The sequence below is a fragment of the Vitis vinifera genome, chromosome 15 (assembly GCF_030704535.1).
Source record: "Vitis vinifera cultivar Pinot Noir 40024 chromosome 15, ASM3070453v1".
Taxonomy (NCBI): domain Eukaryota; kingdom Viridiplantae; phylum Streptophyta; class Magnoliopsida; order Vitales; family Vitaceae; genus Vitis; species Vitis vinifera.
The window spans coordinates 14742342-14757609 of record NC_081819.1 but is presented as its reverse complement, the minus strand read 5'-3'; the positions used below and the strand labels follow the sequence as shown (position 1 = coordinate 14757609).

Sequence of the window (15268 nt, the reverse complement as noted above, 5' to 3'; positions counted from 1 at the left end):
CCATCATAACCCGTTTTCAACTTGCCTCTCTTCAGCAAATATTTTAGCAATCAATGGGAGAGGTTTGATTCCTAGAAGTTGGCCCCTGACTCATCAAGATCAGGATTTAATTCCACCAAAAAATCAAAGACTCATTCTTTTTTAATTTGCTTTTTGTATAGTTCAACATCCTGAGGATTTGACTATGGAATTTGGACATAAAGACCAATTTCCTGCGACAAGTGAGTCAAGGCACTGAAATATTGGGCAACATCCAGCTCCCCTTGTTTCAAATCACGAGCTCTCTTTCAAAGTTCAAAAAGTTGGGCTGAGTTTTTCATGTCTGAGTATGCTAGAGTTAATGCATCCCACATCTCCTTAGCGGTGGAATAATATAGATAAAATTCCTTGATATCTTCTTCTATTGAATTCACAATCCACGCCATAACCATGGAGTTTTGTGTGCATCCATCCCATGTTGGAAAAGAGAGATCTCCTGGATCAGGTTTTTTTATTGAACCATCCGCATAACCAAGATGGCCTCATCCTCTTTAGAGCAGACCGAGACCATTGAAGGAAATTTTGATTATTCAGTTTCATGGTTGTGATTTGAAGAGAAGAATTTTCGGAAAAGGTTGGAAAGGAGGCTGCAGTGGATGAACTTGTGGGGATGGGCTGAGAGACTTCCGAAGAGACCTCAGAACCAGCATCCCTGCACTCACCAGTTAAGGTTGTTCTATACATCTTTTTTCTCAACTGGCACCAGCTCTAATACCATGAAACTGGGCAGGAAACAAAAAAAAAAAAAAGATGAAGGAAAAAAAACGCTGCAGAAAAAAAAATGGGCAGACCACAAAGTGGATACTGTTTTTGTTATATTATTTTATATCTTCAATACAAGTAGATTTATAGGTTAGGTTTTGTAACCACAACCCTTTATTTTAGGAGATTCACACCAGCTGTAATATTACAGCTAGCAACAAGTAACACCATCTCCCATATTTAGAAAATAAACCAAATTCTGGATTTTATCCTTATTTAGAGAATAACAATTATCTGAGATTCTCTATAGGAAATAATTATCATCTCTTCTAAACTTTTAGGTGGAACCCAGTTAATCACAAGAAGTATTGCACCATGATACTATGGGGCAAGTAGGAAGAGATGATCAACTAATTCTCCACGCCCCTTGTTTAAAATTTAGACGTGACAATATTCTTATCATCGATTTCGTGATTTGCCAAATGGATTTTTTTATATTTTTTATTCCTAATTTATGGAAGTAATGATAGATTGATTTTTGAGCGCTTTGATTTGGAGAAACACGTACCTTTTTAGTACAAACAAAACAAGAAACTTTTTAATTGTTTAGAACTGTTCGTGTCATATTCATAACTGAAATATCTTAAACTGAACCAAAAAGTATGAAGAGTATTGCCTACTTGGTAATTTATAATTTATGATAGATTTCTTATTGTCTATTAAAAAAATTATAATTTACTATGGATGATAATACTAAGTCAACAGTAAGCTATAATTGCAGCACACCCATTATCTTTTTCTTGTTTCAGCCTCCAAGTTGGTTCAAAACCATTGCACTCAAGTCTTAAATGAGTATGTTCAACCATGCATTTACTCTAAGTCCCTTTTACGTGATATTTTACTTGTTCGAGAGCTCTAGAAGTTAATTTTTTGTAATGTTAGTAGTTTCACCGGAAAATATATCTGTCTTGAGAAGATATTGGCACTTCTCGCTATTAATCTGAGATGTTTAAATGACATCCAATACAATTATATAAGTTAATTCAGTGCACCATGCATCACTAGTAAATTTCTTTTTTTTTTTTTTGATAGGAAATGACAAAGGAATATATTAATAGAAAAAAGAAGTACAAAAGAAGGATGAAGAATCCTCCCACCAAAGAAAACTAAACTACAAGAATACGAAGACAAGAAAATACAATGTAATAACGAACAAACTCTCTAGACTAGACCAACCCAAAGGAATTACATGCCGCTAGCCAATCAAGTTGTAACACAATAAGGGGAGTCCCCGTAAAGACCTTGGAACAAAAAGCCCAAAGAGAAGTAAGGAAATGAATAGAATCCCAAAGATTCTCTGAATTCCTTGCTTTATCAAAGATCCTCACTTTTCTTTCCCGCCACACAACCCAAATTATAGCTATGTACGCAACTTGCCACAAAACTGTCCCTCTCTTATATAAACCAAAACCATTGTAATTGATGGACAGCATGTTGAAAATGCTCCTCGGGGGAACCCAATCCGTCTTGGTTAACTGAAATAATTTGTGTCATAACCCCATTGTCAAAGAACAATGTAGGAAAAGATGATCTGTTGATTCTCCATGCCTCATGCACAACTTACAAATATCAGGACTAAGAGCTTTGTAGGGTCTTCTCAATTGTAGCAAGTCATTAGTATTTACCTTCTTGTGTGCCACCAACCAGACAAAGAACTTGACTTTGAAAGGGACTTGAGAATTCCAAACGAACTCAGTAGGGAAAACTGGAGGAGAACCAGAACATTGGGATAAGGCAAGAAAGAAAGATTTGACTGTAAAAAGCCTTGAAGAAGATAAAGACCAGGATCTCACATCTGAAACCGAAGATGACAAATGCAAACAATCAAGTGACCGCATGAGGCCCATCACTAGTGAACTATCAAAATCTGTTTCTCTGGGATGTAAGGTTGGTGTCATGGGAAGTTATGGTTGGGGATCTTTCAACATCGAATCCTCTGGTGATTACTGTGGTCCTTTTGGACAAAGATTTGTTATTTGGTTAATAGGGCTTATTTTGGTTCAAACACTTGGCAATGACCTGGATAAGGATATAGGCGACTACGAGGTTGTTTTAAGGTAAATTTGCTAGTGTTAAAAAATGGGAAAGAAGGGGTATTTTTGTTGTTTTGTGCAAATGAGTGATTCTGGTGAATCTGGGGTAAGGATAAATGGGCAGGCTTTGGAAATCATTTAGATGCTTGAAACTCTAATTGAACAGCATACAAAAAGTTTTAAAAAGGGTGTCTACTAGTTTAGTACTGTATTATTAAAGGGTTGTGAATGAAATTATATATTCTAGTTTCTGGTTTATCAATGATTGTCTGATACTCATGTAGTGGAAGTACTTGAGGAGAAGTTAAACTGCTTTATTGTTTCACTTTTGTCTTTTAAGGATATGTTACTTCCCTACCTATGAAATGGCATGTTAATATGTGGAATTTATATGGACCAATTTATTGCAAGTACCTAATTGCCCACATTCTCACTTGCATAAAAATAATCTTCTTAGGTGGATGAAGCTTCATTTGAGACAAATGAGGAGAGAGCTTTGTGGAGGGCTTTCTTATCAGTTAGAAACAAAATATATCCTGGTACTTCCATCTTATCCAAGACATCACTGTTCTATTGTGGCATTGAATCCATATATTTGTAAAGCATGTTTTCATTAAACAATTCTTCTAGTTGAGAATGGTGCACAAGAGTAGTTCATGTTACATTCCTTTGATAATATTAATATATTTTATTTACCAACCCTAATATTAACTTTTTCCTCCTATAGGTATTGAGGTTGATGATTTTTTCGAAGCATCTTCCCAACTGCTACAGCCTCTTGAGGATTTCTTTAATAATGTCTTTGTTATGGTGGTATGCTCCTCCTCATTTTCATTTATTGGAATGCCTACAAAAACAAAATCCTACTACATGTGAAAAACTACATGTTCAGTCTGAGTGTGATAAACAAGGAACTTCTTGCTTTATGATTTGTATATGATGATGTATCTCACCCAGACCTGGCATGTAGGACAAGTAATGTGCCTATCTTATTTGATGGAAAAAATACATATGAAAAAATAGTTGTTAATGTTTATTGTGAAACTGAATGCTTAAAACACTAAAATCTAAGAAAATGATGAACCACTGGCATTTGCATGTCTTCATAATACGTGTATTCTCATATAGCTTAAGAATGCATAACAAAAAACATACATAAAAGCATGAACATGCATACCTTCAGACATATATATACTGTTTATACTTATAGATGCCTACATGTAGAAATGAACACACCCACACTTACACATGCATAGATACCCACTGAAATGGTGCTCTAGGAGTTCATAGTTTTGAATTGCAATTCCCTCTTCATGCTCTCAAGGCATAGGTTTGCAATAGGTTTTGCATGTACAAAGATGTCTTCTTGTGTGATACTTTTACATTCTTCCATTACCTATAGGAAATCTATTCAAAAGAGTAAGAAAAAAAAAACTGTAAAACCAAGTTCTATTACGAGGGGTTTCAGCTGACTTCTAACTGAATGTTTTGATAGTATGATGATTTTAATTCAAAGTAGTTCCTGCTCTCAAACAAACATGCTTTTGTTTTTGTGTGAATCAAATGCAAACTCATACTATGGGTGGATATTCCATGATCAATACTTCCTGTTGTGTTGGAAAAGATGGCCAATTTTACTTTTGCCTATGTGCAGGAAGAAGAAAGAATTAGAAAGAACAGGCTTGCACTACTCAAGAAAATTGCAGACCTTCCAAAAGGGATAGCAGATCTCTCAGTTTTGCCAGGCTTTTAAGTTTGTCCAACCTCTTATTCATTGACAGCAAATGATCATTTTTGTTTTTGAGAGGAAAATAAAAAATAAAAAAGATAGGAGGGAAACAAAAGAGAGAACAATTTGAGAGACTTGTCTCCTAGAATAAGCTTATACAAAATACATTTTATTCGTCCAAGTGAGGCTTGTAAAAATTTTGTAGCATATGTTGTCAAGCGTATAATTTATGTGCAAGTTTTTCTTGAATAAAATATGACTTTTTAGTTACTGCCCCCAATGCTTTCTTGCTCATGTTCATTTGCTCTCTCTCCCTCTCTCTTTCTATATATATATATATATATATATAGATAAATCAGATTCCTACCTGATTAGTGAAGAGAGAAGACATAATGATATTAAAAATAGATAAATATTTATAGAAATTGGAGATAGTATAAATAAAGAGAAACAAAAGTTGTCCATTTTATTTTTATCTTCATTTCTTTGTAATGAGAATGAAATTTTTTTAACTATTTTTTTATTGAAAACAAGATTTAGCTGTTTCTATTAAATAAAACCGTCTAGAAGGACGAGAGATTCTTCTATAGATTACATGATATATGATAAAAGATGAGAAGATTTACCTTACCAAGGTTGAAAAAATACAAGTGGTACATTTAAGGAAGAAACAAAAATAATATAAGAATATGCTAAAAATTTACTAATTATAATTTATGGAGGCAAAATATCACCTACAAAATAAATCAAAAGTTTTACGTATCCATTGGTTAAAAAAAATTGTCACTTGATTATGTAGGCTACCAACCCAAACTCCATAATAAAAAACTTTTATGTTAACATCTATGTCATACATTTGGGCAATACCTAGTATCTTAGTAAGCTAAACAACCTATGCTATAGAGCCAAAGCTATTAAGCAATCAAGGATCAAACGAATAACTAATTCTCCATTCTTCTCATATATAACACACCACTGTTAGTTGAGGACTTTGTAAGGCCTATGCTTTTGAAGCATATCATTGTTATTGACCTTTCTACATACTAGCCATAAGCCACTCATGGGTCTTTATGTTAGGAAGGGCTTTAGATATCCAAATGAAGTTAGCTAAAGCAATAGGGATGAAGTTGGCAGAAATGGAAGAGTTTTGAAAAAAAAACAAAACAAAAAACTAACTGAGAACAAAGCTAAAGGGGTTAAAGACTAAACCTGCATATCAGAATGAGACCACTACAAATACACTTGGACCACAAAAGATATAAGAAGAGCTAGTTCCTCAATTTCAAGTCCAAAAGTTTTGATGAAAATTAATGTTCTAAGATGGGGAGGTAGGGGACGAGAACAAAACAACAGGATTTAAAGAGATTTGGGTATTAAAGAGGAAAGGAAAAATCTTTGCATTAAAAGGGTGTTTGATGAAATCTAATACTTATTATTTAATAACTTAAACTAACTTTAAATTAAATTATTTTTAAGTTGTTGACTTAAATCTTATTGTTTGACTTCTATATCAAGTATTAAGGTTGTTTGGTAAAGTATTAAGGTTCTCGATTATTTAATTGACATATTTACCCTTATTAATCTTAACTAATATTTACACTCATTAATTTTAATTCATATTTATTTTCATTAATTTTAAACAAGAAATTTATTTTTTAAATTTTCCTATTTAAAGTTTTATAAATGTATAAGATAACCCAAAAATATTCACTATAAAAAATGAGTCATGAATGTAGAGTCGTGATTATAAAATATACTCTTACTAGATATGGGCAACTAAGGCAAAACAATTGAGATTAAAAATAAGTTTACTATCTTGACTTAATACTTAAAGTTATTTTTAACTTTAAGTTGTGATATTAAGTTATTTTATCATGTATGCTTAATCTACTTAATGACATAAATTAATTTATTAAATCATTAAGTTGATTTATCAAACACCCTCTTTTCCAAGAGCAAAGTTACATACCATCACAAAAATAAGTAAAACAAGAAAAAATTTAGCAATAGCTTTCCAATGGCAATAGTTTAACTATTTAACAAAAATTTTCGCATCTCATAATGTCACCCAAAGATGCTCATATAAAACGTGTTCCATAAAGTAATGGTCTCCCTCGGAACTTTTATAACCATTTTCCAAAAAGGGTTTTATTTGTGAGGGATATCCTACCTACAATCAGATGTGTTAACCTACACCATAACTAAAGTCTTTAGTTAGCCCAACTGTTTTCCTAATCAAGTTTTAATGATAACAAAACAAGGTTATAATTAATAACGATTAAATCAACTTAATTGTTTCAAGTTTTCTTGAAATTAAAAAAAAAAGTTCAAATAACTCAAATAGAAGATTCTTGTTAATGAAAACTTCAATTTATTGAAGAGCTAAGAAGACTTGGGAACCAATGTAAGATTGTACTTGTTGGTGCACTTGTCATCAAAAAATTTCATGCACTCAAACCTTTACAAAATCATCATTTCTTGAACTCAACTTGATCACATATTCATAAAATTGAATGATTTTATGTTTTTATTATTTTTTCAAACCTTCACTTTAATTCTTTCAAAATATGGTTTAAAAGGTTTATATGGTATTAAGGATGCCTTCCCGAAGGTCCACAACTTCAATCCGACTTTTTTTTTTTCAATAGTTTCAATGTAATTGGTCGAGGTAGGAAGAAAACTATTAAGTCGATTGGGCTCGATTGATTAATATGCACAAAATGCACCTTATACTTCCAATAGTATGTTTTAACCAATTGAGGCAGGAGCCTCAACCAATCAAAGTCTAGAACCCCAACACCTACAAGTGTATTTGATGCATAAGGACTAGTGAACTAATCCAACCAGTCACTCAACTAGTCGAGCCTAAATTATGGGCTTTGGGGTTTTCGAGTTACTCACCTATATATCTAGACTTGAAGAGCATTTATGAATAAGAGACCTTGAGATTTCATTTTTTTACCAAATTATTTCTCTCATTCAAAGCTATTTCAAGTGCATTCACTTCTTGACTTGTAATTCTTCAAGTGCATCTTCAAATCAACCCTAGTCATTTGTATTGTGAGTGCACCTTACTAGACTAGGATTTAGGAATGGCAACTAGGCGAGTTTGGGACGAGTCACCCCCATCCCAACCCCGCCCCATTTATTTAAAATAATTCTCATCTCCGTCCCATTTAAAAAATTAAACAGGTTGGGGCGGGGCAGGGTGGGTATGATAAATTCCCATACCCGTCCCACCCCACCCCGTTTAACTTTTTTTTTAATTTTAATTTTTTTTTTAAATTACTTATAAAATTTTTTACTTGGATTTTTGCAAATGTTTTCTCATTTTTCTCTGTTTTCCCTATGAAATTCAAATATGCCGAATTGGTCTCTTCTGTAAATATGCTTTGCGATCTTCAGATCAAGGGGAAATTTAGGCTTTCTTCAAGCTATTCGAGGTTTTTTTTTTGGTTGTTTAGTGTAAAGTGAAGATACTCTTGGTACTGAAACGACAATTGAGATAACTATTTTATTCTTTCTTTGCTCCTGTTTTTTTAACTTTTTTTTCTCTATTTATTTGGCTTCCGAGAAAGCATGGAAGAAAATTTAGAATCTTGCAACAGTTAACGTTTTCTGTTTGGACACAGAAAAAAACAAGAAAAAATGCCAAGTTGTGAAAATTCAACAATGCGGATTTTTTTTCCTAGTTGTTTGCCCCGATTTTTCTAGGTAACCAAACTGAGACAGATCGTCGGCGACGAGAATTTGGGAGCGTGGATGGTGTAAATTACATAAATGCCATGTTGATGGTGTTGTTTGTTGTTTGGGAGGATAAAAGAAAAGAAAATACGGGAGAGAGACTTTCTCAAGCATTTCTCCAGAAAATCATGGCCTAAGTCCGAGCTGGGAACTTCGGCAGCTCGTCGAAGAACCCAATTCAAAAGAGAGTATCAATGGCGCAATCTTCCCACACTGGTTTTCTGGAGACCATCTCGATGATTGTGCTTATGAGGATATGATTATATGTTATATAGTCATATATTTATAAACGAGGCGAGGCGGGGTGGGAAAATACCCGAACCCGTCCCGGGTTTAAAAAAAAAATTCCTAAACCTGTCCCAAACCCGTTTATTAAAATTGAACCCCATCCCATTAAGGGCGGGGCGGGGCGGGTTCGGGTATTGTCCCGCCCCATTGCCATCCTTACTAGGATTGAGAGTGTTCATCTTACCTTTTTTTTTTTTCCTTTAAGAAGTGTTTTTCAAGTGAGATAGATCACTTGAGGTATGTATGGAGGTCCGTTGGAACCTTAAATGGAATCTAACTACATCCATTGAAGGCTTGAGGTCACACTTTTGAAATTTAATGGAAACCTCACTTAGTTAAGAACTTGAAGATAGTGAACGTAAGTGGATTATCAAATTACTATAAACAGAGTTTGCATTTCTTCTCTCTCAGGTCTCAACTCTCTTTTCATTTGTACTTAGACCAACACCCAATTCACCCCCCCTCTCCCCTTCCCGTCTTTTTTTTTCTCGGGTGTACAACTAGGTTTGAATTAGCTTATCTTCACATCTTTTTATTTAAAATTCTAATGATTAAATATGGTATCATCTTAATCAATAACAATTAAAGTAATCCATTATATTTAGTAATCCTGTTGTCATTTTAAATTTTTTAAAAATGTGTTATTATTTTTAATATGCTAGTATGTCAAATTAACATATAATTAATCTCTTAATGGAGTTTTTATCCAATTTTCAATCTTAAGGAAATAGAAAGAGATTCCTTGTATAGTTTCAAGGAAACCCATTCTCCATTTTGGAGATGAGATTCTTCAAATTAGGTAGGGTTTATAAATTTTTTCTAATTTCAAGTTTAAGTAAATACTTGAATTAGAAAGAAAGTAAATTACTCTCGTTTATTTGATTCCTCAAGAATCAAGTAAACATATTATAGTTCAAGAATTAGAGAGGAAAACTCTTTTTTTCTTATTATTCACGATGAAAAATGATAGTACATAAATAGGAAAGATAGCAAGAACCTACCATAGAGAATTCTTTAATTTATGACCATAAAGTTATCCCTAAAACTAAGGGATATACACGTAAAACTGAAATACAAAAATGAGATTTAGAATTAATTCATATCTCTTTATTTAAAAGAAAATAAATAGGTTAACTAATCACCATTTAATAGGATTTTATTCTCTAAATTCAAGAAATAAACAAGTCAACTAATCCTTATTTAATAGGGATTTTATTCTCTAAGTTCCTACACTCCCCCTCAAGCTATGGAATAGATGTCTATCATTCCCAGTTTGGAAATCAATTCCTCGAACTTTACCCTTGGAAAAGCTTTTGTGAGAATATTAACCACTTGAAGACTATTTGAAGTATAGATCAAATTAAGTATCCCTTCTTCAATCTCTTATTTAATAAAGTCACAATCTATTTCAACATTTTTGGTTCTATCATGATGAACTAGATTCTTTGCAATACTAATTGTTTCTAGATTGTCACAAAAAAAACATTCATTACTCTATCAGCTTCAATTCTCAATTCTTCAAGTAATCTTTTCAACCATATTCCTTCAAAAATACCTTGAGTAAGAGCCCTAAACTCTACCTCATCATTGCTTCTTTCTATAGCAAATTGCTTCTTACTCCACTAAGTTACAAGATTCTCTCAAACATACATGTAGTAGCCGGTAGTAGACCTTTTGTCTTGAACGAACCCTACCCAATCAACATCAAAGTAGACTTCAATTCCTTTGTTGGTTCATTTCCTAAAGTAGATACCTTTTCTTGGTGTCATCTTTAAATACCATAGAATTTGATACACGGCTTCAAGGTGCTTTTCATTAGGATTGTTCATATATTGACTTACGACACTTATTGAAAATCCAATATCAAGTCGTGTGTGTGAAAGATAAACGAGTTTCCCTACAAGTTGTTGGTACCTTCCTTTGTCAACTGGGGGGCTTTTTGCTATTAGTCCTACTTTGTAGTTTGAATTCATGGGAGTATTTGAAGGCTTACATCTTAGCATCCTTGTTTCCTTTAGTAAATCCAAAACATGTTTCCAATGAGAAACCACAATACCTTTCTTTGAGCAAGCCACTTCCATGTCTAGGAAGTATTTGAGAGGTCATAGGTCTTTTATTTCAAACACATTGACCAATACTTCCTTCAATTTGTCCATTTCATTTGTATGATTCCCTGTCAAGATAATGTCATCAACATAGACAATAAGAATAGTAATCTTCCCATTCAAGGAATGTTTGATGAATAAAGTATGACCTGTCTAGCCTTGTATATACCTATGTTTCTTAACCACATTAGTAAACTTGTCAACCATGTTCTATGAGATTATTTAAGTCCATATAAGGATTTCTAAAGTTAACAAACCGTTCCAATAGTGGCTTTATTGTCAAATCCTGGAAGGATTTCCATATAGACTTCATCTTCTAGATCTCCATTGAGTAAAAAATTTTGACATCCAATTGTTGAAGAGTTCAATCTAGATTGATTGCTAAAAACAATAGTAATCTCATGGTATTAAGTTTGGCAATAGGGGCAAGTGTCTCCTAGTAGTCTATGCCATAGGTCTGAGTGAATCCCTTAGCCACAAGTCTTACCTTAAATAGTTCTACACTTCCATCTAGCTTGTATTTAACAATGAAAATCCACTTATATCCAACTAATTGCTTCCCTTTTAAGTTTGATAATTCCCAAATCCCATTCTTTTTCAATGCTTTGACTTCATCACCTACAGTCTGCCTTCATTCAGGTTTTTCTAGAGATTCTTTTCTAGAGCTTCATGGATACTCCTTGAAATCTCTATATTTGATATATTAGTAACAAATGAATGATATTTTAATGATAATTTGTCATAAGAAATAAAATTAGAGATTGGATGTTGGGTACATGATCTCACGCATTTTCTTAGAGTAATAGTCATATCAAGATTCTTAGAAGCATCATAAACTACAGTTTCTTGAATTGAATTACCTAGACTTTTTTTATCTCAAATTGAATTCTTAGTTTTACTCTGGACTAGTTTGATCCTCTAATTCTTCTTTAGGCCTTTTCCTCATTCAATAAACACACAACTCAGTGTTATCTACATGTTGTGTAGGAAAAGAGGTAGGAATAATTGGCTCAGATTGAGAGGTTGAAGGGACATGTTGTTCAAGAGCAATTTCAAGAATTTCAGAAAGGATGTTAAGGTATATCAGGTACAGGTTGGCTAACTGAAGCACTAGGTATATCAACTAAACATATTTTGCATACTTAAAATAGATTACGTCTTAATTTTTAAAATAAAAGTAAAAACATAACTAGAAGAAATGCTTCAACCTTCTATATTTGGTTAAAAAAAATATTTATAAAATAAATGTATTCATATATATATAGTTGAATAAGATAATGGTCTCTTTTTGAAAATTTAAACAATTTAACTTTAATGAATATAAAAGACAAATAAGCAAAAAATATAACATGTAAAAATAAATGAAACAATTGCATAAAGTAAATAGAGGAGGGATAGAGAGAATGCAAACTCAAGATTTTTATAGTAGTTCAACACAACCCGACCTATGTCAACTCTCCTTAAACTCCTAACCGAGTGAGAGTTCTATTATCACAGACTTTAAGGTCAAAGTTTTTAACATTCTTACACTTGGATTACCATGTTTCAATAGACCTTTACAATCCTCAAGATATACTTTACTCTTAAACAATCTCTTAAGTGATACTCTACACTTGAGAATCCCTAAGTGATGTCTCATACTTTAGATTTCTTCTACCTTGCAATTGAGTTCAGTACACAAAGTTTACAAAAAATGATATGTTATAAAAATTAGGCTAATCCAACCTATGGTAATCAGCCTAGAGGGGGGGTGAATAGGGTAATGGTCTCTTTTTGAAAATTTAAACTTTGTGAATGTAAGAGACAATTATATGTAAGTATATAATAAACAATATAAAGACAATTGCATATAAATTAAAAGAGTAGGGAAGAGATAATGCAAACACAAGATTTTATAGAGGTTCGGCACAACCCGGCCTACATCCACTCTCCTCTAGCTTCAATCCCAAGCTTGAGGTTCCACTAATTCAAGGCTTCCAAACCAAGCCTTCAGCAATACAATTGGATTATGGTTCCAATTCACCCTCTTAGATTTTTTGCTCCAAGCACCCTTTACACTTCTCAAGAGATATCCCACTTTTGAACAACCCCTCAAGTGATACCCCACACTTGAGAAACTTCCTCTCAAAGATTTACAAATAAATGATTTCACAACATCCTAGTACAAAAACTTTAAGCTCAAATGATATAAGAAAACTAGGATTGAATGGTACACTAAAGATATGCAAGTTTTAGAACAATAGTACACTCAAAAACACTCTTCCAAGGCTCAAACATATTCAAGAAAGGTTTGGGAAGGTTAAGCTTATGAAACAATGAAGATTGAAGCCTTTTTATAGAAGAAAAAAACCAAACTAACCGTTGGGGGTTCGACCGATCGAGCTAGGGGTCGACCGGTTGACTAGCCATTATCATTTAATGCTTGACAGGTGACCATTGGACCTCAACCGTTGGCAGGTGAATTGGGTTTTTTAAAAACTTTTTCAACACAACAAGTTCAAGAACAATATAATTAAAAAATAAAGAGATAGAGTTAGAGAATTCAAACTCAGGTTTTATAATGGTTCGGCACTTCCTTACCTATGTCCACTCACCTCAATCTCCTAACCAAGTGAGGGTTCCACTAACTTGAAGTTTCAACCAAGCTTCCAATCTTCTTACACTTAGATTCCGGCTCCAATGGGCTCTTACACAATCTCTTCAAGATTCAAACCTCTTGAAGGCTTTAACACTTAGTTTTTACAAGAATGAATCCCTCAACCTAGCTCAAAGATAGCTCAAATACAAAACAAAATTAGAATGACTCACAAGGGTGCACTAAAGGATATGCAAGTGATGATTTAATGCACTAAGAAAGAAATGAAAGCTTTTAGGCTAAGAACAGGTAGGTAGACAATTGATTGCAAGTATTCTCTATGTCATAAATGAAGTGGAGCTCTCAATTTATAGGTTTCTAAGCTCGGGAGCTAAAAATAGCAAAAGGCAGCCTCGACCGGTCGAGTTAGGGGTTGATCAGTTCACTAACCGTTGGAGCATTTAATGCTCTGGCAAGTTATCATTGCCTCAACCGGAGGTCGACCGGACCTCGACTGAACCTCAACTAGGAAAGGGTGAACCTCAACAGGGAAGAGGAAGCTACTAGATGAGAGAGAGTGTTTTTGTCACTCCTCAACCAGACCTTGACCAGACAAGGGCAACCGATCGACCGGTTCCCCAACCGATTAAACCGGTTGGCTAGAGCCTCGACCGGCTCAACCTTTTGGCCCCAAAATCCTATCTTTTTCAATTCCTTTCTTTTCTAACACTTAGGCAAGGTCTTTAGGTGAATTAATATGTCAATTTTAAAACGTTTTGCCTAAGGTATATTTGATAAAACTCGAGTTTTAATGAAATCGAAATTTTAAAGGATAAACCGAGTTTTCAAAGATGCATGAAACGGTATGAAAAACCTAACTACGCTCATGCATTCATCTTACATTCATTTCCTATGATCAAAATACTTCCAAAAGTCTCAATCTCGTATCCATTTGGTCCTTTGATGAATTTCCAAATTTATACCTGAGATTCTTTACCATTTAAACCAATTAGTCACTTAACCATGGTTTGTTATCATCAAAACCCGATTAGAAGAACCCTTGGGCTAACATTCTCCCCATTTTTTATGATGACAAACCTCGGTTATCTAGGAGAAAAAGAAATTTTCCCCTTAAACCAATCATGGATCAATCAATCCGAAATTTATAAATTTAAAACCAAGATAATCAGGACATGCAAATTTTCAATAGAAAACAATGTAAATCATGAAAATATCATATCATATATAGTAAATTCAAATGTACACGAAACAAAGTTAATCCAAACGGATGATATGATAATGATATGCATGTATAGGTCGCCTAGATCCTAAATATCTCTCCCCCTTTGGCAACATAAAAAAGAAACGAAGGAGGTCTCGATGAAATCAAGGCTGAAGAGATGGAAACACAGAGCGCAAGTAAGCCACCATCTCCTCATGCTGACTCTCCTGGCGACTCTCGATGCGCTCAATACTCTGCTAGAGATGCTCAAATGTAGTCTGATGTTGAACCATACGCTCCTCTATAAGCTCAAATCTCTGTTGCAGATGCTCAAACTGAGAGGTGAAGCCAGTCTGATACTGATCCATGCGATCCTCCATAGAATAGAATTGAGTATCACTGACTATTGTGAGCTCCTCCATATGAGTGCCAAGTGAACTGATCTGAGTAGATAAATCCATCCAAGAGGCATGATCAGGAGCGTGAGGTACCTGAGATGGTATCTCTGTGTGAGGAAGCTCGGTTTGGTTAATCTCAGTTTTGATGATAACAAAACAAGGTTTATAACTAATGATTATATTTCAAGTGTGATTAGGCAAGACGATTTCCAAAGTGGCAATCACAAAAACAAATCAAGCCAATGAGAAATCATGAAGAAGAAGATCACCTCAAAGAGAAGTGTTTTTCAAGACCCAAGCTTCAAAAAATCTCTTTGTAAGGTTGTTGGTGCACTAAGATTTTCATGCATCACATTCTTTACTTATGCACCAA

The 15268-nt window shown here is 33.8% G+C and overlaps 1 protein-coding gene across 2 annotated transcripts in view; it reads left to right on the top strand.

The window, feature by feature from the left end:
* LOC100246137 (glycine--tRNA ligase, chloroplastic/mitochondrial 2) overlaps positions 1-4843 on the top strand; it is a 114752-nt gene extending 109909 nt beyond the window's left edge. For both annotated transcript variants that reach the window (XM_002270738.5, XM_059742999.1), the window contains exons 34-36: positions 3292-3373; positions 3562-3647; positions 4489-4843. In XM_002270738.5, the coding sequence (XP_002270774.2) occupies positions 3292-3373; positions 3562-3647; positions 4489-4587 (267 nt within the window). In that variant the 3' untranslated portion in view covers positions 4588-4843. The remainder of the gene's footprint in view (positions 1-3291; positions 3374-3561; positions 3648-4488) is intronic.
* The last annotated feature ends 10425 nt before the right edge of the window (positions 4844-15268 follow it).